Source organism: Phyllopteryx taeniolatus, chromosome 9, assembly GCF_024500385.1.
Source record: "Phyllopteryx taeniolatus isolate TA_2022b chromosome 9, UOR_Ptae_1.2, whole genome shotgun sequence".
Lineage (NCBI taxonomy): Eukaryota > Metazoa > Chordata > Actinopteri > Syngnathiformes > Syngnathidae > Phyllopteryx > Phyllopteryx taeniolatus.
The window spans coordinates 4,629,323-4,652,313 of NC_084510.1; the positions used below are offsets into that span (position 1 = coordinate 4,629,323).

Consider the following 22,991-nt stretch of genomic DNA (forward strand, 5'->3'; position numbering starts at 1 on the left):
CTTCAGTTGAAGTTCACTGTAAAACTAAAACAAATAACAAAATAATTCTATCTATCCATCCATCCATCCATTTTCTGAGCTGCTTCTCCTCACTAGGGTCGCGGGCGTGCTGGAGCCTATCCCAGCTGTCATCGGGCAGGAGGCGGGGTACACCCTGAACTGGTTGCCAGCCAATCTAATTCTATCTATTGAATGTTCAAATACATCACAGACTTAGTTTCTTTCTTCTTTTTTGTTTACAAAAATCGCTGGCTCAAAGCTAATACACAATGAATGAAAAACACCACAGACGACCTAACGAAAATTTGCATCAAACTGGCGGCACTTATATCTCACAAAATAATGAATAATGGTTCACAAACACTGTATGAAACACATACAAACAGGCAATATAACAATATTATCTGGAATATATTCTTCAAACTCTGTGAAAAATTAGTTATAATAACAATATTCGATCGTGACTTCTTCTACTTTCTCTTTTACTCCAAGTGTGTATCTCATTGCGTGCACCACACTGCCTCTCAATGGTCAAGACTTGCACAGCCGTTAATGTAACCCATTGGTTCATAATAAATGGGTCAGTTTTTCCTCATACCTACTGCTGCTGATTATTGTTCTCTGTTTGAGTAGTATCACTTGATCAAGCCTTTTCTAATATTCCATACTACAAAAAAAGTAAATTATGTATGATTATTGCTGAAATCGGATCGGACCGATATCGGTATCAGCCAAAACTCAAGGCTGCAATATCGGTATCTGATCAGAAGTGAAAATGTTGGATTGGGACATCCCTATGAAGAAGCAACATCATGGTGGGTCGTCAGCAACAGAAGCTGCGGGCTGACACCCCTCTCAGTGAGGAAACACTGGAAAATTAAAATAAATAAAAGAACAAACTAAAATAAAAAAAATTAACTAAGACTACAGCATAAGACATAGAAATGCTAAAATAAATAAGTACAAAAATACATAAATAAAAAGATTAATAGCATACCATAACAATAATAAAATAGTGTAAAATAAATAAAATGTACTGGCAGATAAGAAGTGACCAATAAAACTTTGGTAACCTAAAAGTACATAAAATGCAATATAAAATAACAGATACATTTTAGATATAAAACAAGTGACTCATAATCAGTCAAAAGCCGGACTAAAAAGGTGGGTCTTGAGCCACCTCTTAAAAATATCAACGCTCTCTGCGGCTCTGACCTCCTCCGGTAGGCTGTTCCACCGACGAGGGCCGTAGACTTGGAACAACGCCTCGCCATGGGTCTTAGAACTGATTCTGGGTACTACTAAAAGGCCAGTACCGGAGGACCTGGGGGTCCTCGAGGGTTGATACGATCAAAGGAGGTCTTCTAGATAAGAGGGGCTAAGACCATGAAGCGTTTTATAAATTAATAAAAGAACCTTAGATTCGACCCTGAAAGACGGAGAGCCAATGCAGGGCCTCTAAAACCGGAGTAATGTGCTCTCTCTATCTAGTCCTCGTCAGCAGACGGGCTGCTGAATTCTACAGTAGTTGCAAGTTATGAATGTTTTTTTTTTAGGGAGACCAGCTAGGAGAGCAGAAATGGGTGGACTCTGGAAATGGTTTTTAAGTGAAAAAATCCAGTTTTCACTTTGTTATTGGCACGTGGAATAAAGGTTTGGTCAGTGTCAAAGATAATGCCCAGATTTTTAACTTTGTGTGATGGGGTATCCATCCATCCATTTTCTGAGCCGTTTCACCTCACTAGGGTCGCGGGCGTGCTGTAGCCTATCCCAGCTATCATCGGGCAGGAGGCGGGGTACACCCTGAACTGGTTGCCAGCCAATCGCAGGGCACATACAAACAAACAACCAGTCGCACTCACACCCACACCTACGGGCAATTTAGAGTCTCCAATTCATGCATGTTTTTGGGATGTGGGAGGAAACCGGAGTGCCCGGAGAAAACCCACGCAGGCACGGGGAGAACATGCAAACTCCACACAGGCGGGGCCGGGGATTGAACCCCGGTCCTTAGAACTGTGAGGCTGACGCTCTAGCCAGTCGTCCACCGTGCCGCCTGTGATGGGGTAAAAGAAAATTTTTGTAATTTTAACATTAGTTTTATCTCTCTGAGTTTTCAGCCATTCATGACTTAATTTCTAAAATACAGTTAAAAAGAGTATGAATCAGGCTGTGGTCATCAGGAGAAACAGAAATGTAAAGCTAAGCGTCATCAGCAGAGCAATGAAAACTAATTCCGTGTCTCCTGATGAGTCCGCCAAGTGCCAACATATATATATATTGAAAGTGTTGGACCTAAAATGTAACCTTGGGGAACACCGAAATCCAACCTGTGACCTCCTGACAAGGAGACTTTGCCCATGGTGACATAAAATTCTCTGCAAGTGAGACCGCAGAGGCCAATTGTATTGTGTGACCTGTTTAAAACAATACTGTGGTCTACTCTATCAAAGGCTGCACTCAGATCCAGTAACACAAGGACAGAGAGTTTTCTAATGTCCGTTTTGATTCTAATATCATTAAAAACTTTGATAAATGCAATCTTGGTTCAGTGATTTGTTCACAACGGTGACTGAAAAGTTTTGTGCAGTCCGTTGGTATTCAAAATATCATTTAACTGGTTAAAAACAATTTTGTCTAAAATTTTACTTTAAAAAAAGGCAGTTTGGTCACTGGTCTGTAATTCGTCAGCTCTGCAGGGTTTAAATTGTTTTTCTTCAGAAGGGGCCTGACAATTGCCATTTTAAAAGCACTTGGAAAGACCTCTGTCTTAAGAGAACAATATAAAATGTCAAGGACGTCCTTTTCCAGAAAGTCGAAAACCGATTTAAAAAATGGTGTCGGGATTTGATCTAAAAGGCAGGTTGTTGGCTTTAACATGGACACAACCTTCTCCAGCGTTCCCGCATCAACCAGGACAAAACTAGCAATAAAAAACAAAAGCTGCATTAACACTGTTAGATTGTGGTGAAATAAATGCTGCCCCTACTGTTTTTATTTTGTTGCTGAGGTGGGTTGAAAATTCCTCACAGTTTGCATCAGATACCCTGCTGGGAACGTTAAAAACGGGGTTGGTCAAATTGTCAATGGTAGAGAAAAGAAATTCTGGGTTATTTTTTATTACTTTGGGAAAACGTGTTTGATTGCTCTATTGTAGATGGTTTGGAAGTTCAAATATTTATAGATCTACTTCAAGCTTATTTATAACTATCTCAAATACCTTAAACTGGAGTTACAGATAACTACGATTGCATTGCAGATGTCCGTAATTCACATACCAGATATCTGCAGCCGAATTGTAAATATCAGGAATGATAAACCCCATACACACGTATGCCAAAACTGACGTTACTTGTCCGAGGCGAAATGCTGTTGCAAATATTTGAAATGCCACTTGTGGATAGGAAGAATGGAGTTACAGATATCTGAAACATTCTTTTTGACAAGGCAAAACTGAATTTCAGATATCTACAACAGATATCCAGTCTAGCTGTTAAATGTTAAGAGGGCTTGGCATAATTAGCCCACTTCACATCAAGTCGCGTAACACGATGACTTCCTTCAGTGGGGGCTCCACAACAGCAAAAGTTACAGAAAGTACTCCAGAAATACAGAATAAAGACAACATGACAACTGGGCACTCGTTAGCTGTGTTAGCATGTTGGCCGATTATCCACTTCTGTTTGTAAGGTGTCATTAAATCACATGAGCACACTCGAGGGTTCAGTGACATCTCCGGCCTTCTCTCCTTGCCTTTGTCCTCATCTGACGATCAAGTCATACTTTAAATTAAATGTTATTACTAGAACTATCATGATATCTAACATCTTTGTGACACTAAGCTTTTAGCAACCCACAGCAATGTTAGATATCCATTGACTGTGTTTCGATGTAGGCCAAATGAACTGTTTAAGAACACGCATGAGGCGGAGTGACATGTAAAGTTAAAAGTCCAATGTGCTGATGTACCGTATAGCTCACTCATGGAAAGACTCTTGTCTAACCAAATTGCTTGGTCGGAACTAACTGTTTGTATAAAGAGAATTAAAAACCCTTTGAAGAGTTCAAACCGACCTTCCTTGGACTGTCCTTTTGGTGGATCCCGGAGCTTTGTCTCCTTGAGTGTTACTTGGGCTTGTATGTGTGGCAACTCTTTACCTGGAGAATCCTCCTGACAAGAAACATACACATCTTCAACAAAACATTTATAATACAGAGCCATTGCAATTTAGCTAAATAATTGTGTATAAATAAAGTTCAAGTCTCAAAATCCAGATGGTGCTGTTTTTACATAATTTCACTAGTGTGTTAGTCAGATTTCCTGTTCCTGGTGGTGCTTTGTCCAGCGGTAAAGTATAAATAGCTCCAAATTTGTCATTTGAACAGGCGAGCACTAGTGGGTGTGACTGACATGTACCATTTGTATGGTATGTAGTACAAATGATTGTGTTCCACAAATTCTGGCTAGCAACAAGTGGCTGTTTTATAGTACATGTGATGTTATTAGGTAAACTAATAGTCATACTTACTAAAGGTGAACAGGAGAGTGGTGGTGTCAGTTGACGAGCCATCAGTGGCTGATTCCCAACCCAGTCACGAGAGGGGGACATCTTCAGAGTAGGTTCGGTGTTGGTGATGAGTCCAGTCCCTTTACTGATATCCTCCTGTTCTACTTTGACACCAACACATGTCAGGCTGCCTTCCACATTGGAGAGGAGGTGCATCGCTGGAGAGCTAGGCTCAACCATTCCTTTGAGACAACACAATTATCTGTCACCGGGCGTGAACTTGTTTATGATTCATTTATGCTTAGATGCTTGATGTCTTCAAAGTCACTTGATAACATCATGACAAATACAGTTTACACATGGGAGGGTTTTACGAGCTGACGAAGGTGATTGAGTTAATTTCTATATCAGTGTCAGACCTACTGACAGACAAGCTACCTGAAGCATGTGTGTGTATGTACACCACAATTTGACCTCACTGATGAAGCCAAGGTTGAGGGTTAATTGACGGTTTTGTTACCAAAACCTGAAAGCCTATTGTTTGAATGTGTGAGTAATAAGAGACAAAACAAAAAAGAACACACCTCAGTGTGGCGGGTTGCAGCCAGCGATTGAGTGAGAAACCACAGTGACTGAGAAAGTGTGTGTTCGTGTCCATATATTTATATTTCCCAGTTCTGCAACCGGGAGAAAGAAAAAGAGACCAGACAGCAGAACAAAACAAACAGAACACACAGTGTCAAAAAGTGCACATATATATAAAGAGGCAGAAAAAAAGCCATTGTTGGAGCTGGGGAACAAAGGAAGCAAGGACAATGGGGGAGAGACTGACAAAAGCCGCCGGCCCTCGGAAACAGGCTGGATAACAATGCCAGTGGAATGTGCCGACCAACTCGGGAACAGAGCTAAAAAAAAAAAAATGTGAAACTCCACCATTCTGTCTAAAGCATAATGATGATTAGAGCTCCTCCTTCACTGAACCACCACTGTGATTTTGAACAAAGCCACCTGTCTGCCACAGTCCAAGGTTACACCTGTGTGTGAGTCTGTGCGTGAACGTGTATGTCTGTGAATGAGCGTGTGTGTGTGTGTGTGTGTGTGTGTGTAGATGCTTGCATGCGTGTAGGTAAGTATGCATTTCAAATCTGGTATAAATATACTAACTATTCCCTGTGAAAAACAATTAAACCAGCATATATAGTATATCAGCTGTAAATTACTCTGAGTTGTGTCATTTGACCTTGTATTGATGGAAACTTTAAATTAAGGTTGCCGTTTTTTCTTGAAAGCACAGTTGGGAAGTAACGAAGTACTTGTACAGTGGAACTTTGATATAACGGATGCCAATATAACGGATATCGGATGTAACGGGCCGTCGGGACCGAACAATGTGTCCAAAAATAGTTTCCAGTTGTCACTTAAACTGCTGTTGACAGTCTGTTGGTTCCAGAATTGCCTGCATTGTTGTTGTTTACTGGCGCCATGGCGTAATACAGGCAGAGAATGGGACATATGTATTTTCGGGTCACAGATATACAATATTACTAGGTCTAGACAACAGAGTAGCTAGTGCCTATGTGGTGGCCATGTTGAATGTGCCGACATTCTACAATACACTGACGTGGCAGCCAGGATGGGAAAAGTTTTATCTATTGTAGCATAGAGCTCTGTGTAGAAAGAGCGTGCATGGCGACAGTGTTTAAGAAGAATACGACACGTCTCTGGAGTCTGGAACATGCTATTTTTGGTACAGTAACAGTATTTTTGTCAAGCCGTTCGTCTATGGCATCTAATCTTAATCGATTTTAGAAATAAGAAGCACACCAATTCCTTGTGTCTCATGAAAGCGACCCGCCTCAACTTGCCACTGGTCACTACGACAACAAGCACCGCAGCGTGGTAAGTTTGGATAAAATTTTAAACTTAAATATTTTCAAGCTTTTTTATATTTACGAAAACTGTACTGGGCGTTTTAGGCCATGGAAAAGACAAACCAATAATTTTGTACTGTACAGTAATATGGGTGCATATGGCCACCAAAAAAATAAAATAAAAACGTGTTTCAATATAACTAACGGAAAGACCAACCCCCCCCACCCTTATTACTCTGTTAAATCAAGGTTCCAACTGCTGCAGATATCTGTACTTCACTTATTTTTCTGGTGACTTTTTACTTTTACGTCTTAATTTTTAAACACAAAAATCTGTACTTTCTAGTTCTTACATTTTAAAAATGAGCTCATTATTTTCATTTTAAGGTTAGCGACGAAACTACTTAAAAGACGTAAAACGGTCAGAACGAACGCTGGAAGCAACGTATGAGCGCATGGATCATAGACGTGAACAATAGGTAGATACGACATGTCACTTTGAACTGCGTGCCTACGACAACGCTAAGCTAGCGGCGGCAAATTGTTGGCGCATTCAATGTTTGTGGATGGCTAGAAACCCAAAATACCGTAACAAGGATATCTGCAAATTGTGCTGCATAAGCTTGCACACACCACATACAATAACAACAAGGGAACTGGGAATAACCCCCCCTCCCAAATGTTCTGTAGTAATGGCACATTTTGATGTTGACAAACACATGAAGATTGCATGCAATATGAGCAAGTTATGATTTATTTTTAATGCCTTGCCTTTGATAGGAACGTTGCCCCCACCAACGTAGCCACCACATAGGCATGTCGCTTAGCCTTTTCACACTGCACTTGCTCAGTGTGAAAGGACGAAGACTGCAACGGGGGTGCGGCCATCCCATATTTGGAAATGGTGACATATGAGCCTAGAAGGAAGTCGGGAGGCTTTCCCCGCTGAGTGGATGCAACTCGGCAATATGTATTTGTCATTGTTGGAAAAGAAAGCCCTAACTTTACTTGTTTAAAGGAGGAGGAAGTGACGCAGCAGCGAGAAGAAAAAAAAAAGAGGAAAAAAAAGAGGGAAAAAAAGGCGAGAGCATTTTAGAGTTTAAATTCATTGAGCTTTTAATTCCAGGAAGCGCGCTTTGAGGTGTATTTCAGGCTAAGCAGGGACCTTTGAAAGGGAGCTTGAAAGCCTCCCGCAGAGATGTCACGGGACATCATTTTACTGTTGGCCCAAAGTTCGGGATAGTGGGACACCACAATTATTATGCTTTTCTCCATTTCTCCAGCCCTCTTTGTTACTTGATGTCGTCATTTCATGGAGACGTCAATTAAAGATGAGATCAAATCATTGACGTGCCACACATCAATCATGTTCGCAGCAGAACTATTATGGCAACACATATTCATGTTTCAAGTGGAATTAGATTAAACTCAAAGGATCAACATTGTTACGCTTTACAACGCTGCATATGCAACCAATTGCATGTGTGTGTGTGTTCCACATACAGTATTACTATGATTATCAGATCTCTGAGTGGCAATCACTGTCCTAGCACTGTGCAAATGCAGTCCTCAGTGTAGTGTAGTGTATTAAATTTGGAGGACAGGTGAAGTTATTGGGACTGAGGAGGGAAGGCTTCAATACACTGCTGACCTGCAACCTTCCCCACCATACGTTTCCCTTGAACCAAACCAGTTGACACCTTAGAGCATGTGGGAGATAAGGTGGAGTGTGCTTGAGAGAGGCAAGGGTCCACAGCATGAAGACCAATTGAGCCTTGCAGACTCTTAGGCCCTCGCCAGCCCAACCCCATACGATTGGTGTGTGTAATGCCGTAAAACTGGAGGATAGGCAGGGCAGAAGAGCACAACAGGGAACAATACTCAATTGTACTACAATCTTGTCCACCACCCACATTCCCACGCAAAGTACTAGCCCCCCAGCAAACCCTGAATTTGTTCTGCCCAAAAGTGCCTTTCGAGGAATATTTACAATGAGTTATTAGCTAGGTTTGTGATTATTTGTATGTATTGTATATACATGTATATATGTATGCTTTTGTGTGCTGCTACATTAACGTTGCTGTTGTAAAAACAGAACTTCAATTTCATTAAGGCTTATTCTATCTAGTCTATTAAATTATTTATTTTAAAGCACACAGCCACGTATATATATAAAAAATGAAAAAAAATAAAGGTTTGCTGGAATATTTGCAGAAATAGCTGGATGAACTGGAATCACTGCAATTATAACCAATTACCACGTTTTATTGTTTCAATTTCATTCTGTTAGGTATCATTAAATCGTTTGAACCTACAGAAGACGACAAAGATATAAATGTGACATTTTGACCTTCGAGCACATGCTTTGACAGACCCCCCCACTCCCTTCTTGGCTTATGGATCAATCAGAGGGTGGCTAACTGAGGTCCTCTAATGGACCAAATTAAGATTATGTTTTACTGCATTTCTTCAAAACGTTGCTTCACACAATTGTTCCAAACCTTTAAATTCCGTTCTGAACCATAAAAACATTCAAGCAACAAAAGGCGACAAAGCTCCAGCTGCAGGTTGAACAAACTACAGCACTTTAACATGATTGATACACTTGCCTGTTTACTGTCATTGAAAGCATGATACCACTCAGTTATTCAGTGTCTGATAATTGGTCTTGGTCTCCATTAAAAAATTCTATTGCTATTTTCCAGTCTGGTGTGTATCTTATTATGGATCGCTAGGAAGTAAAAAAAAAAATTGACAATAAAGTGGTGAGAAACCAAAATAGTGTTTAGCCAAGACATTTACATCAGCCTTTAGCGCTTGAGGTGAGATATTGATTGTGCGAGGTGTGGGGCAGTACTTGGAAGTGATAATACACAGTGTGTTTTGTCCCACGCTGGAAGTTATTCCTGGGTCTCCTACCCAAGTTTCACAATGGCCGAAGAGTACAGCGATCACAGGTGGTGTTCACACGCTCCCTGAGTGACTGCGCCTGTGTGTCACCCAATGCAATGGTATGCACAGAATTTCAGTGACCTATTGAGTTGTTGACAGCGAGGACTGTGTCAAGGTGAATGTCTTTTAAACAATGCCTCCAACTGTAACAATGTAAGACAGTGTGTGTGGTAATATATGAATAGCCTTGTCGTCTTATTCCTTACATTTTATTCAACCTGATTTGTTGACCACCTATAGTGTTTTTCAGGTTTCACAGAGCATCACCACAGGCAGAAAGGTCACAAGAAAGAGCTGTGGATAAAAAAATAAATACAAATTTTTTTTTAAATAAAAAACACAAATGAACATAAACACTACTTCTAAAGACTACTGGAAGCATTGTCCTACAATAAAGAAAGATATAATAGAGTATCTATAAGAAAATTACACTCAAGTCCATTGACAGTGAACTGCCTGAACAGGTTTGCTTTCATTGCAGATGACAGCATGAGGAACGCTTGCAATGTTTTCTTTTTGTTTGTTTGTTTGTGTGTTTGTTTGTTTTTTGTTTTTTTAACTAAAGGCCTGTTAGAACTGTGAAATTAATATTTGTGTATTTGTGTGTCATGGATTTACAGTGTTCCCTTTCCTACTATGCAACTCCACCAATCTGGTATATGCGCAACCTACTTGCACATTCAGCGAAACGGGTCGAAGCGCTTCCTCGTAGTTCGGGTGAATGGCGAAGGGGGCCGTGACAAAGCAACGGTCGGGACGTTAAAGGTATACAATGTCTGTTTTTAACACAAGCTGTCACCACAAAGCCACCAAAGATGACAATATTCAATGTTTAGGCTGTTAGTGTTTACTTATATGATTTTGCATAAATAAATTATATACATGCATTTAACTTTTGTTTCATGACACCAGCCATAAAGAAAACAAAAGTTCGGCTTCAAACAATCATGTAATCAAACCGTAGTCATTCTTGTTCCTGTAGCATACACAGGAAGTGTCATGGGTGTCCCCACGGATGAACACATGCAACTGGGAAGGTTCCGTCTCTCCCGAGGAACGTCAACGCCAGCTGAGTGAAGGGCGGTGCTTCTACTGCGGTCAGTTGGGTCATTCCGTGAGCAACTGTCACGTCAAAGATGCCAGTGCCGGTAGCAAGGGCACGGGAGAGGTGAGTCTAAATTTCATTAAGGAAGACCCTAACGGGTTCTTCCTAAAGTGACACTATGCTCTCCGGATCAAGAAATTCATACACCTGTATTTATTGACTCTGAACCCGACTTGTCTCAAATGCCCACCTGTTACCATGACATTAAAGACGTTTTTTCCAAGTCCAAGGCCAAATCCCTTCCACCCCACAGACCGTATGACTGTGCTGTTGACTTGCTGCCTGGAACCACACCCCCACGAGGGAGGTTGTTCTCTCTTTCAGGGCCGGTACACAAGGCCATGAAGGAGTACGTGGAAGAATCACTGGCAGCCGGGATCATTCGCCCATCTTCATCCCCTGCGGGAGCAGGATTTTTCTTTGTGGACAAAAAGGACAAGACCCTGCGACCCTGTATCGATTACCGGGATCTCAACGAGATAACTGTAAAAAACATCTCAACCGCCTTTGAGTTCCTGGAGGGAGCCAAGATTTTCACCAAACTAGACTTAAGAAATGCGTATCATCTAGTCAGGATAAGGGAGGGGGATGAATGGAAAACAGCATTCAACACACCAACGGGACATTATGAGTATTTGGTAATGCCTTTTGGACTTACTAACGCTCCAGCTGTTTTCCAAAACCTTGTCAATGATGTCCTGCGTGACATGTTGAATGTGTATGTTTTTGTTTATTTGGATGACATTTTGATATTCTCCCCGGATGAGGAGACTCACATTATTCATGTCCGCTCTGTATTGCAGCGGTTACTGCAGAATCAACTATGTCAAGGCTGAGAAATGTGAGTTCCACAAGGCGTCCGTTTCTTTTCTGGGTTTCGTCCTGGCTCAAGGTGAAGTCAAAATGGACTCTTGCAAAGTCGATGCCGTTATTAATTGGCCTACTCCCACGTCACGCAAAGATGTACAAAGGTTCTTAGGGTTCGTTAACTTCTACAGAAAATTTATCAGAAATTTCAGTTCAATAGCCTCTCCTTTGCATGATCTTACCTCGCCACACAGACCTTTTGTATGGAACCCGCTTTGTCAGGCAGCTTTTCAGAAACTTAAATCGAGCTTTACATCCGCTCCCATCCTTACTTTGCCAGATCTCAAACAGCAGTTTGTGGTAGAAGTCGATGCGTCTGATGCCGGAATAGGAGCAGTGCTCTCCCAGAAATCTCTCAAGGACAGTAAATTACATCCTTGTGCTTTTCTCTCCAAAAAACTGACACCAGCTGAGAGAAATTATGACATTGGTGACCGTGAACTGCTGGCAGTCAAGGTGGCTTTGATGGAGTGGAGGCACTGGCTAGAGGGGGCACAGACTCCGTTTTTAGTATGGACAGATCACAAGAACCTTGAGTATATTAAATCTGCTAAAAGACTAAATGCGAGGCAAGCTAGATGGGCTCTGTTCTTCACTAGATTTAATTTCATGTTATCCTACCGACCTGGTTCTAAAAATGGTAAGCCAGATGCTTTGTCACGTATTTTCTGCGAAGAGAATTCTTTGTCCGACCCTAAGACTATTTTGCCCAAGTCATGTTTCATTTCCGCTTTTGTTTGGGACATTGAAACTGCGGTTAAAGAAGCTCTGAAAAACACTCTTAGCCCTGAAGATTGCCCTGAAAACAGGCTTTATGTGGTTCCGACCTTAAGGGGAAGAGTCATCCACTGGGCTCACACGAACCGTACTGTATGTCACCCAGGCATTGCCAAAACGCAATCAGTGGTCGAACAGCGCTTTTGGTGGCCTAATGTTAGGAGGGATGTTATCGATTACGTCAATGCTTGCCAGGTATGTGCTGCTAACCTCTCGTCAAGGTCCTTCTGGGGAGTTGCGACCCCTGCCAATACCACAACGTCCTTGGTCAGACATTTCCGTAGACTTTGTGACAGGATTACCGGCCTCGAAAGGAAATACCACAATTCTCACCGTTGTTGACAGGTTCTCTAAAATGGCTCACTTCATTGCACTCCCGAAACTCCCCTCAGCTAAAGATACTGCAGAGTTAATGATCAATCACATATTCAAATTCCATGGTTTCCCCAAGAATGTGGTGTCTGATAGGGGTCCCCAATTCATTTCGCAATTTTGGAAGGAGTTTTGCAATCTCATAGGTGCTACCGTCTGTCTGTCATCTGGGTTTCACCCTGAAACCAACGGCCAAACCGAGAGGCTGAACCAGGACCTGGAGACTGGGCTCCGATGTCTCGCTTCACAGGAGCCGCGATCCTGGTCTCAGAAACTGGTTTGGGTCGAATTCTCCCACAATTCTCTCCCCTCTGCATCCACTGGTCTATCGCCTTTTCACGTTGTGCATGGTTACCAACCATCTCTGTTTCCTGCCATAGCCCCAGAGTCCACAGTTCCAGCGGCATTGACCTTGGTGAGACGGTGCAGGAGGACCTGGGAGCGAGCCCGCCAGATGCTGCTGCGCCAGGGACGGTCCTACAAAGCCGCTGCTGACCGTCTGAGGACACCGGCCTGACCCACTTTGTAGTTCGGGGCCGGTGTCGAGTTTGGCTCTCGACCAAACATATTCCACTCCGGGTGGAGTCCAAGAAGCTCGCCCACAGGTTCATTGGGCCCTTCCCCATCACAAAGATCATCAAGCCTGTCACCACGAAGCTTAGGCTCCCAAGGTCGATGCGCTTCCACCCTGCTTTTCACGTCAGCCTACTCAAGCCAGCCCAGGAGTCCCCTCTGGTCCCGCCTTTCAGGCCCCCTCGTCCCCCCTGGTTTGTGGATGGGGGCCCTGTCTTCTCTGTGAAGCGGCTGTTGTCGTCTCGTCGGGGGGGGTGGGGGGTTTCAATATCTGGTGGACTGGGAGGGCTACGGGCCTGAGGAACGTTCATGGGTGCCGTCTGCGTTTATCATGGATGACTCGCTCATTCAGGACTTCCACGTTGCGCATCCAGGGGCCCCGGGGCCGTCTGGGGCCGGCCGTTAAGGGGGGGGGAGGGTACTGTCATGGGTGTGTGTTCCGGTTTTTGTCTTCCCCCTGTTTCACACACACCTGCTCCTGTGAGCATCTTCACCACATGTGCCTCGTTCACCCTAATTACCCCTTGTATTTAACCTCGTCTCTCATTCCCTCTCGCCAGTTCGTTGTACCTTGTCGTCGCGTTCCAGCATTCCATGTTTCCACGTCACAGACTCACAGTAAGACTTGACCCTGTTCCGATTATCGACCTCGCCTCTTTGCCTCATGTTTTTGGATACTGTTGCCTTTCTTGGATTGCCTGCCTTTGTCCCGACCTATGCCCGTATATTAAACCTCTCTTTTTGGAAACTGTCCATTTGTTTTGGAGTCGTGCATTTTTGTGTCCTATCCTCTGTTCCGTTCAAGACAGGAAGTCATCTATATCCTTTTCTAGGTTTGGTATAGCAGATTGCAGAGGAACCTCGCTCTAAGAGAGGCAAGCACTGATTAGATGTCAACGTTTGTGTCTGAGGAGAATATGTGTCTCATGTCAATAAAGAGAGCTTATTTTGGTCATGGCTACATTTTGAAAATACCATAGTATATGATAGAGCATATCCTATATCAACACCTTTTGCCCTTGTGACTGGTTAATTAACACTTATTTTTACATTGTTTTCATAGTATGCCAAGAAAAAAAATAATCTGAAAACAATATATATATATATATATATATATATATATATATATAAATAAAATGAGAAACCCAAGGCCCAACACCGGGAAAAAAATATTATGCCAATTTTTAGCGAAACTGCACTAATGGCTGTGGCTGCAGAGCTGCCAACCTAAAGACGTTCACTTCCAGAACAATTTGTCTGGATTTCCATATTTTTTTAAAATTATGTCAAGAATATTACCGTGGGACAGTTATTGCAGTACATTATGTAATAGGATAATAAATAATTCTGCATACTGTTCAATTGCGCAACATAGTCATTAGTTGTGACTGTTAATATATTATGGCTTCAATATTTGTTATTTGGCGGCACGGTGGTTAGAGCGTCTGCCTCACAGTTCTGAGGTCCGGGGTTCAATCCCCGGCCCCGCCTGTGTGGAGTTTGCATGTTCTCCCCGTGCCCGCGTGGGTTTTCTCCGGGCCCTCCGGTTTCCTCCCACATCCCAAAAACATGCGTGGTAGGTGAATTGGCAACTCTAAATTGCCCGTAGGTGTGAATGTGCTGCGATTGGCTGGCAACCAGTTCAGGGTGCACCCCGCCTCCTGCCCGATGACAGCTGGGATAGGCTCCAGCACGCCCGCGACCCTAGTGAGGAGAAGCGGCTCAGAAAATGGATGGATGGAAGGTGTGAATGTGAGTGCGAATGGTTGTTTGTTTATATGTGCCTTGCGATTGGCTGGCAACCAGTTCAGGGTGTACCACGCCTCCTCCTAAACGATAGATGGAATCGAGCTTGTCGATATATCGCCCAGCACTAGATTTAAGAAGCTTGTTGTGCGTTTATGCTACAGATGAACTGGGGATGGAATGAACATACCGCAGATAGAAATTAGTCAATTTCTTTGAACATTGAAACCATCCTTTCTTGTGTTACAAGAAACACTTTTACAAGTTACAAGTTGTAACATGTCAAACCTAACAGTTTTCGCCCTGGGAATCATGGAACGCTCTTCAGTTGTCCTTCCTTTGTTTAACTTTCACATCCTTATGTGAGTGTTTTTTTTTTTCTCTCCCCACCCAGCAATGCAACTTGTTGGAATTATATTGTCTCCTTGAAGGGGCTGAGGCAGAAAAGCGCAAAGGAAAGCGAGAGAGATCCAAGTGCCAGAATCAACGGTTGATGCTGTATTTTAACTCTAAAGCAGTTTACTTGGTAGTAAACAAACACACAAAAAATTACAGCAGATTACAGAATGGACAAAAACTTCCACTGTCACACTCCAAAATGTTATAGAATGTCGAAAGTCTTCCAGAAGTCTGGAAAACATTTATACCAGTAAATGGGGCACCGACTTCATATTTTCAGTATCTGTTGGTGTCATGGTGAACTCTGGATACTTTTTACACAGCAGCATTTACACATTTTTGCAGCTAGGAGTTTCATGGCAGGGACCCAGCACTGTCATGTTAGACAAATTCAAACCTGTGTTTTAACAAATGTTTAAAAACATTAAAAACTGTTTTTAGTACTGTTACTTGCCAGTTGGTGCCTGTCTGACCACAACAGCCTGTCTTATGCCAATTCCAGTCAAGAGCTAAAAAAAAAATAATAATAATTAAAAAATAATAATAAAAAAAAATAATAAAAAAAACTTCACTGAAAGGAACCACATATCACCTTGACATTTCTTTTCAAATTCCCCAGCGGCTAATCTGAACTCACACATCTCATCTTCTATTTAGGACTATTGAGAGATGTTAGGATTCAGGTCAGATAAAGGAATATAATTAATTTATCTTTGAAAAATGAAATCATTTTATAGAGTAAAAGACTTTTAAAGAAGAAAAATTCAAACTTGTGGGTATTAATGGATAGAAGGAACATAGTCTTATTTTGTATTGTTAGCTGATGATGTTGCAGGTAGACCTAACTCAAGACAGTTACACTTGATAATAGAAACAGAACATTTTTTAGTCATTATGACAACTATAAAAATCTGTTTTAAATTGTGATTTTTCTAAAGTCCTTGGATAATGGTCCAAAACACACACATGCACACACGCGTACGCACAAACACACACGCACACCGCTACGCACACACACACACACACACACACACAGTTTCAACAAAGTCTTCTTGCGTTACTGCCTGGGCCTCTTTAGAGAATGGTCTATCCGGGCTGGAGACACAAAAGCCCCACTCTCTTCTCCCTTCCATTCCCTCTCTTCCTCTGTTCTCCTGGCCTTTTGATGTCAAGGGTACTGAAACATTGTGCATAGTCCAAAGAATCAACTCATCAAGGATAGACACTCACAATCCAAATGTTCTTTCACCAATTGTGCTCATGTGTGTGTGTGGAGAAAACACTAAAACTCTATCAGGTGTGCTCTCTGCTCAGTGGATCACACAAAGAGCAGTGCTAAGAACTTTCCTCATTGGGTTCAGGGCCTGTACCCATTTGAAATAATGAGCAAGGTGTGACTGCGTTGTGGACTTTTTGTCTTAATTTAAGAGGTCTTGCAAAAATATGACATTGACCATTTAGTTAAGGGCATTTAATACAGAGTACCTCCAGATTTGAAAAGTGGGAAGGACATAACCAAGGGAGCGTTTTAACTCCAAAGACCATTTAATTTCCCTTCATTTCAATTTGAATTATTTTACTTGTTTATAATCCAAAGGGAAATTCAACTTAAAACACCACTTTTGTGTTGCACACCACAGAGAAAACCACTTTTGTGTTGCACACCACAGAGAGAACCAGATCACACAAATGCAAGGAGAGATGTCAGTGTGAACGGGCATGTCGTGCCTCTTGAGCTCAGGAATTTCAGGTGAAGTTAAATTTGAACTTCAGTTAACATGGCATTTTTATTTGCAAAAAGTGTGAGCCATCAAGGCTACCTACCAAGAAAACTACAGTGGTCGCTCTTGATAACGCACTAAAATACTGAAGTGCCAACGGGCATATGTGTGTGCCTATGTCCTAATTAGGGTGCATGTTCATAGCTTAAGGTGGTCAAAGACTAATGGATAATTGTTCATAAAATAAAGTATTTAATGGCATTAAACACTAATTGACACGTATCCTTATATCTTATCTTATTCTTCTTATCGTTTTATCTTAAATACATACTCATACTTACACTTATCACGGGTAAGTCCTTTTTAGCACACCTGGGTTTGCCTACTTTTCATCTACGTGTAATCTCCCGTCCAGACTTCTGACACGCCCACTATTTGAAAACTGGGAATGTATGCGGAAACACCAAAGAGGTGTGAGTCAGTGACAGCTGAGGCTGGCTTGAAATCACAGAAACATGGATCTTTCCTGAGACTTGCGAATATGATTTAAATGTGTGAAACAAAAGATAAAGCACACTTCAAATTTGAAAAGACTTTATGAAGCAGATTTGTAGTCAGCCAGACGGGACATGCAGATCGCTTTGTGTGCACTTACACTTAGAAAAAGGACATGTATTTTTGTATTCTGTATCTAATAAATCCAATAAAATTTAATTCATCAAAATACGGTGCTTGTTGTGGAATGCATGCTTGGAAGTCCAACAATTTATTACAAATAAATAAATAAGGGGGGTGTGCCTACCGTGATAGTTTTTAAGTCACAGATCAGTTTCATTTACCGTATTTTAACGACCATAAGGCGCACTTAAAAGTCTTAAATTTTCTCCAAAATGTACGGGGCGCCATATAATGCGGCACGCCTTATGTGTGTACCGAGTTCCAACATCTATAAATGTTGTTGCGTGATGAGCGCTCCGCTTGACTTTTTTTTGTTTGGTTTTGTTTTGTTTTTTTAAGCATATCCTGGCGACACGCTGCTTACACAAAGGAAAAGCGGATGTGGCTGAGGACAGGCGAAGGCTGCGTGAAGTAGGACGCTAAAGCCACGCCCCCAGTAGGTATATAGCGCCGGGGTGTTTTTTTTTTTTTTTTTTTTTTTTTTTTTACACCGCTTGACTGACTGGGAGCGTGTGCTTTGTGCAAAACAACATGGTTTGGCTAAGGACCCCCAAATATGGCACCTACGAAGAGACACGCTTACGAGGCACAGTTTAAACTGCAAGCTATCAGTTACGCGGAGGAACATGGGAATCGAGCAGCTGCGAGAAAATTCAAGATCAACAAATCCATGGTTCGAAAGTGGAGGAAGCAGGAAAACGAGCTTCGCCAAGTCAAGAAGACAAACCTGAGTTTCTGCGGAAAAAAAAGAAAAACAAAACGCGGAAACAAGGCAAGGTGGCCGGAGTTGGAAGACCAACTCGAGCAATGGAGTCATGAGCAAAGAATAGCCGGGAGAAGCGTCTCTACAGTTACCATTCGACTGAGTGCAATAACTCGGGGCTTGCCATCATTCCGGGAGGCTTGACGAACCGCTGGACATCCGTGTAAACAGGGCGTTCAAAGTGAAGTGAGTGGCGTAGGAACCATGGATGACAGATGACGAACACAGCTTTAGTAAGACTAGGAGGCAGCGCCGGGAAAGTTACGCCACAATTTGTGAATGGATTGTGGATACTGGGGCTAACGTGTCTACTTGCACTGTTGTTTGAGCTTTCGCACGGCAATGAGACTGACTCGAACCTGGCGTATTTGATGGAGAACTTGCCCAGCTGTTCATTTTGGATACAGAAGATGAGGAATTTGATGGATTTGTGGATGAGGATTGATCAAAAAATAACGCAAGTACATTGTTAAATACTTCAATAAAGTACAACCGAACTGAGTTTTGCTCCCACTGCCTTTTTAAAACCATTGTTTTAGCATGCATGCTACCGTATGTTTTAAGCTAGCGTATGTTTTACCATGCCTGCGCCCAATAATACGGTGCGTCTTATGTATGTTAAATACAGAAATAGGCCCCGTAACTGAGACTGCGCCTTTTAATACGGTGCGCTCTATGGTCGTGAAAATACGGTAGTCATATTTTGATGGACAGGCATAAAAACAACTGAAAACAAATGTCTAAATGCTCTACAGAACTCACCATTACACCATTGCGAAGAATGTAGTTGTTATAATTAGTGGGTGCCCTGTGCTTGTTCTCTTCAACAAGCCAGTTCCAAATAAAACACTCCAAGGCTTGTCTTTCAGCAGAATGACTCTCTGTAAGTGAGCATCACAAATAGTGAAAAAAAATATTCCTCACCAATTAATATCACAGCTAAAATGCTGTAATGAATGGTAATAAAATGGGTTTTGTTAAGTCTGTCTTTGCGGACACACAAAGTGGTTCACGACCCCTGCTCAACAATAGATTATGTCATAAGCACTGATTTGCATACTGCATCAGATTGCGGTAAAAGGAAAGAAAAATAAGAAAGAAAAGAAACTTTGTGAGAGTTGCAGTTTAAATACATTTGACAGCTTTCTGGAGGTTTCGTTGACACTATTATTAATATGTATGGTATACAGTGTATTGAAACCGCATAGATTTCTATGTCGCAGAAACTTCAACTGCAATATAAAGTGTTTCACCTTCCCAGGGCGTTGGACTACAGACTCTGAAGCGCGCAAGAGGAAAAGTCCTTAAGCCAATGGGAGAATGCACACAAGGCAAGATTTTCCATGGAAGGCCCACATTTTAGTATTGCTCGACCGAGAGGGTATATCTGGATGACAGTGCGTAAATGATAGATTTAAGTGGATGCTAGAATCTAAAATGCGCGACTGCATGCCTTTTCCCTCTTTCACACATAGGAGGATAAGGCCCTTACTGTACAATCAACACTACAAAACCATATGCACAGTGAGATGCAGCAGTCATGTTCATCACTGTAGTATTTAGTGGTGATAATGGAACTGTCTGTCTGTCTATCATGTGCGTGGATTATATAATCTATCATACTCTGATATGACTACTTTTGAGAATGCCTTCATATGTAAACGTTATGACATTCTCAGTATTACATCCACTATAGAAACTGTGCAATTAAACATACAATGAAAACATGCTGTCTCCATTCACTGCCAGAACTTTAAAACACATACTTGTAAATCACATTAACTGTTTTGAAGACAATCCATAGTGTCAGGAGACAATCTCCCTTAGTGCTAACAATCTAACATACATTGATGGTTGTCAGGGATCTCGTTTGATGTGCGTCCCGCGTCTGAGACGCACAAAAATCACCAGGGACGCATGAAGCATATTCATTCTGCGTAGGTTTAAGAAACCCGCCTTACTTATTATGTATGCATGTGTGTGCGTGTGTGTGTTGGTGAAGCGCTTCCAACACACAGCGAATCAGCTAGCCAATCAGCGGCAGAGTAGGGAAAGTTATCGTTTCATACTACAATGGACATGGTTTTTTCTGCACTGGAATTTCCATTGTTGTGGTAACACCCGGCGCGCCGCTCACGACGCAGCGAGCCGCTGGCGGAATGGCATTTGCTCCGTAGATGGACACAACTGGGACACTTAAGGGATAGTTAACTGCTGATTACATTCGCTAGCCGACAAGCTAATGAGCTAAAACGCTCACTCGACTGCAGCGACATAGTTAAAACGTCAGCGCTCGGAGTTGTGTATGTAACACACACGCACACACGCACACACACACACACGCACACACACACACACGTGCAAGGGAAGGTTAACGATTTATAAACCTTAACAGCAGCACACTATCAATATTCAGGCAATAGTTGATTTCAGCAAACTCATTTTCACCATCATTTACTGCCATTGGATTGACAGGTAAAGGTCTCACATCACAGTCCAGAAGCTTGAGGGTGGGCCTTATTTTACATTTTATTAATCCTTTATTGAACCAGGGGAAATTTTATTGAGTGCCAAAATCTCTTTTTTAAAAGCCAAGAGTCAGAAGACCCCTGTCAGAAGGAGTTTCAACTCCCACCTCCAACAGAACTTTGCTCATGTTCCGGGGGAGGCGGGGGACATTGAGTCCAAGTGGACCCTGTTCCGCGCCTCCATGGCTGAGGCGGCCGAACGCAGCTGTGGCCGTAAGGTGGTCGGTGCCTGTCGTGGCGTCAATCCCCGAACCCGTTGGTGGACACCAACGGTGAAGGATGCCGTCAAACTGAAGAAGGAGTCCTATGTGGCTTTTTTGGCCAGTGGGACTCCAGAGGCAGCTGATGGGTACCGGCTGGCCAAGCGGAATGCAGCTTTGGTGGTCGCTGAAGCAAGAACTCTGGTATGGGAGGAGTTCGGTAAGGCCATGGAGAAAGACCTCCAGATGGCTTCGAGGAAATTCTGGTCCACCACCCGCCGTCTCAGGAGAGGAAAGCAGTGCACCACCAACACTGTGTATAGTGGCGATGGGGCGCTGCTGACCTCGACTCGGGACGTTGTGAGTCGGTGGGGAGAATACTTCGAATACCTCCTCAATTCCACCGACACGCCTTCCCATGAGGGAGCAGAGTCTGGGTTCTCTGAGGCGGGCTCTCCTATCTCTGCATTTGAGGTCACCGAGGTGGTTACAAAAAGCTCCTCGGGGGCAAGGCCCCGGGGGTGGATGAGATTCGCCCGGAGTTCCTAAAGGCTCTGGATGTTGTGGGGCTGTCCTGGTTGACACGCCTCTGCAACATCGCGTGGACATCGGGGACAGTGCCTCTGGATTGGCAGACTGGGGTGGTGGTCCCCCTTTTTAAGAAGGGGGACCGGAGGGTGTGTTCCAACTACAGGGGGATCACACTCCTCAGCCTCCCTGGTAAGGTCTATTCAGGGGTCCTGGAGAGGAGGTTCTGTCGGGAAGTCGAATCTCAGATTCAAGAGGAGCAGTGTGGTTTTCGTCCTGGCCGTGGAACAGTGGATGAGCTCTACACCCTCGGCAGGGTCCTCGAGGGTGCATAGGAGTTCGCCCAACCAGTCTACATGTGTTTTGTGGACTTGGAGAATGCGTTCGACCGTGTCCCTCGGGGAGTCCTGTGTAGGGTGCTTCGGGAGTATGGGGTACCGAACCCCCTGATACGGGCTGTTCGGTCCCTGTACGACCAGAGTCAGAGTTTGGTCCGCATATCCGGCAGTAAGTCGGACTCGTTTCCGGTGAGGGTTGGACTCCGCCAAGGCTGCCCTTTGTCACCGATTCTGTTCATAACTTTTATGGACAGAATTTCAAGGCGCAGCCGAGGCGTAGAGGGGGTCCGATTTGGTGGCCTCAGTATTGCATCTCTGCTTTTTGCACATGATGTGGTTCTGTTAGCTTCATCAAGCCGTGACCTCCAACTCTCACTGGAGCAGTTCGCAGCAGAGTGTGAAGCGGCTGGGATGAGAGTCAACACCTCCAAATCTGAGACCATGGTCCTCAGTCGTAAAAGGGTGGCGTGCCCTCTCCAGGTCGGGGATGAGATCCTGCCCCAAGTGGAGGAGTTCAAGTATCTTGGCGTCTTGTTCACGAGTGAGGGAAGAATGGAACGGGAGATCGACAGGCGGATCGGTGCAGCGTCTGCAGTGATGCGGACTTTGTATCGGTCCGTTGTGGTAAAGAAGGAGCTAAGCCGAAAGGCAAAGCTCTCAATTTACCGGTTGATCTACGTTCCTACCCTCACCTATGGTCACAAGCTGTGGGTCGTGACCGAAAGAACAAGATCCCGGATACAAGCGGCCGAAATGAGTTTCCTCCGCAGGGTGTCCGGGCTCTCCCTTAGAGATAGGGTGACAAGCTCGGTCATCCGGGAGGATCTCAGAGTAGAGTCGCTGCTCTTCCACATCGAGAGGAGCCAGATGAGGTGGCTGGGGAATCTGATTTGGATGCTTCCCGGACACCTCCCTGGTGAGGTGTTCCGGGCACATCCCACCGGGAGGAGACCCCGGGGACGACCCAGGACACGCTGGAGAGACTACGTCCTTCAGCTGGCCTGGGAACGCCTCGGGATCCCCCCGGAAGAGCTGGATGAAGTGGCTGGGGTGAGGGAAGTCTCG

The 22,991-nt window shown here is 43.5% G+C and overlaps 1 protein-coding gene across 7 annotated transcripts in view; it reads right to left on the bottom strand.

The window, feature by feature from the left end:
- LOC133483283 (transcription factor SOX-13-like) overlaps nucleotides 1-22,991 on the bottom strand; it is a 76,711-nt gene that overhangs the window by 40,433 nt on the left and 13,287 nt on the right. For 4 of the 7 annotated variants that reach the window (XM_061784278.1, XM_061784276.1, XM_061784279.1 and 1 more), the window contains exons 2-3: nucleotides 4,530-4,750; nucleotides 4,075-4,171 (exon numbers count right to left, since the gene is read on the bottom strand). The exons of 1 other annotated variant lie outside the window; for it this stretch is intronic. In XM_061784278.1, the coding sequence (XP_061640262.1) occupies nucleotides 4,075-4,171; nucleotides 4,530-4,748 (316 nt within the window). In that variant the 5' untranslated portion in view covers nucleotides 4,749-4,750. Of the gene's footprint in view, nucleotides 1-4,074; nucleotides 4,172-4,529; nucleotides 4,751-5,092; nucleotides 5,215-22,991 lie in introns of those variants that run through there. 2 more of the 7 variants (XM_061784275.1, XM_061784277.1) reach the window with 2 other exon arrangements.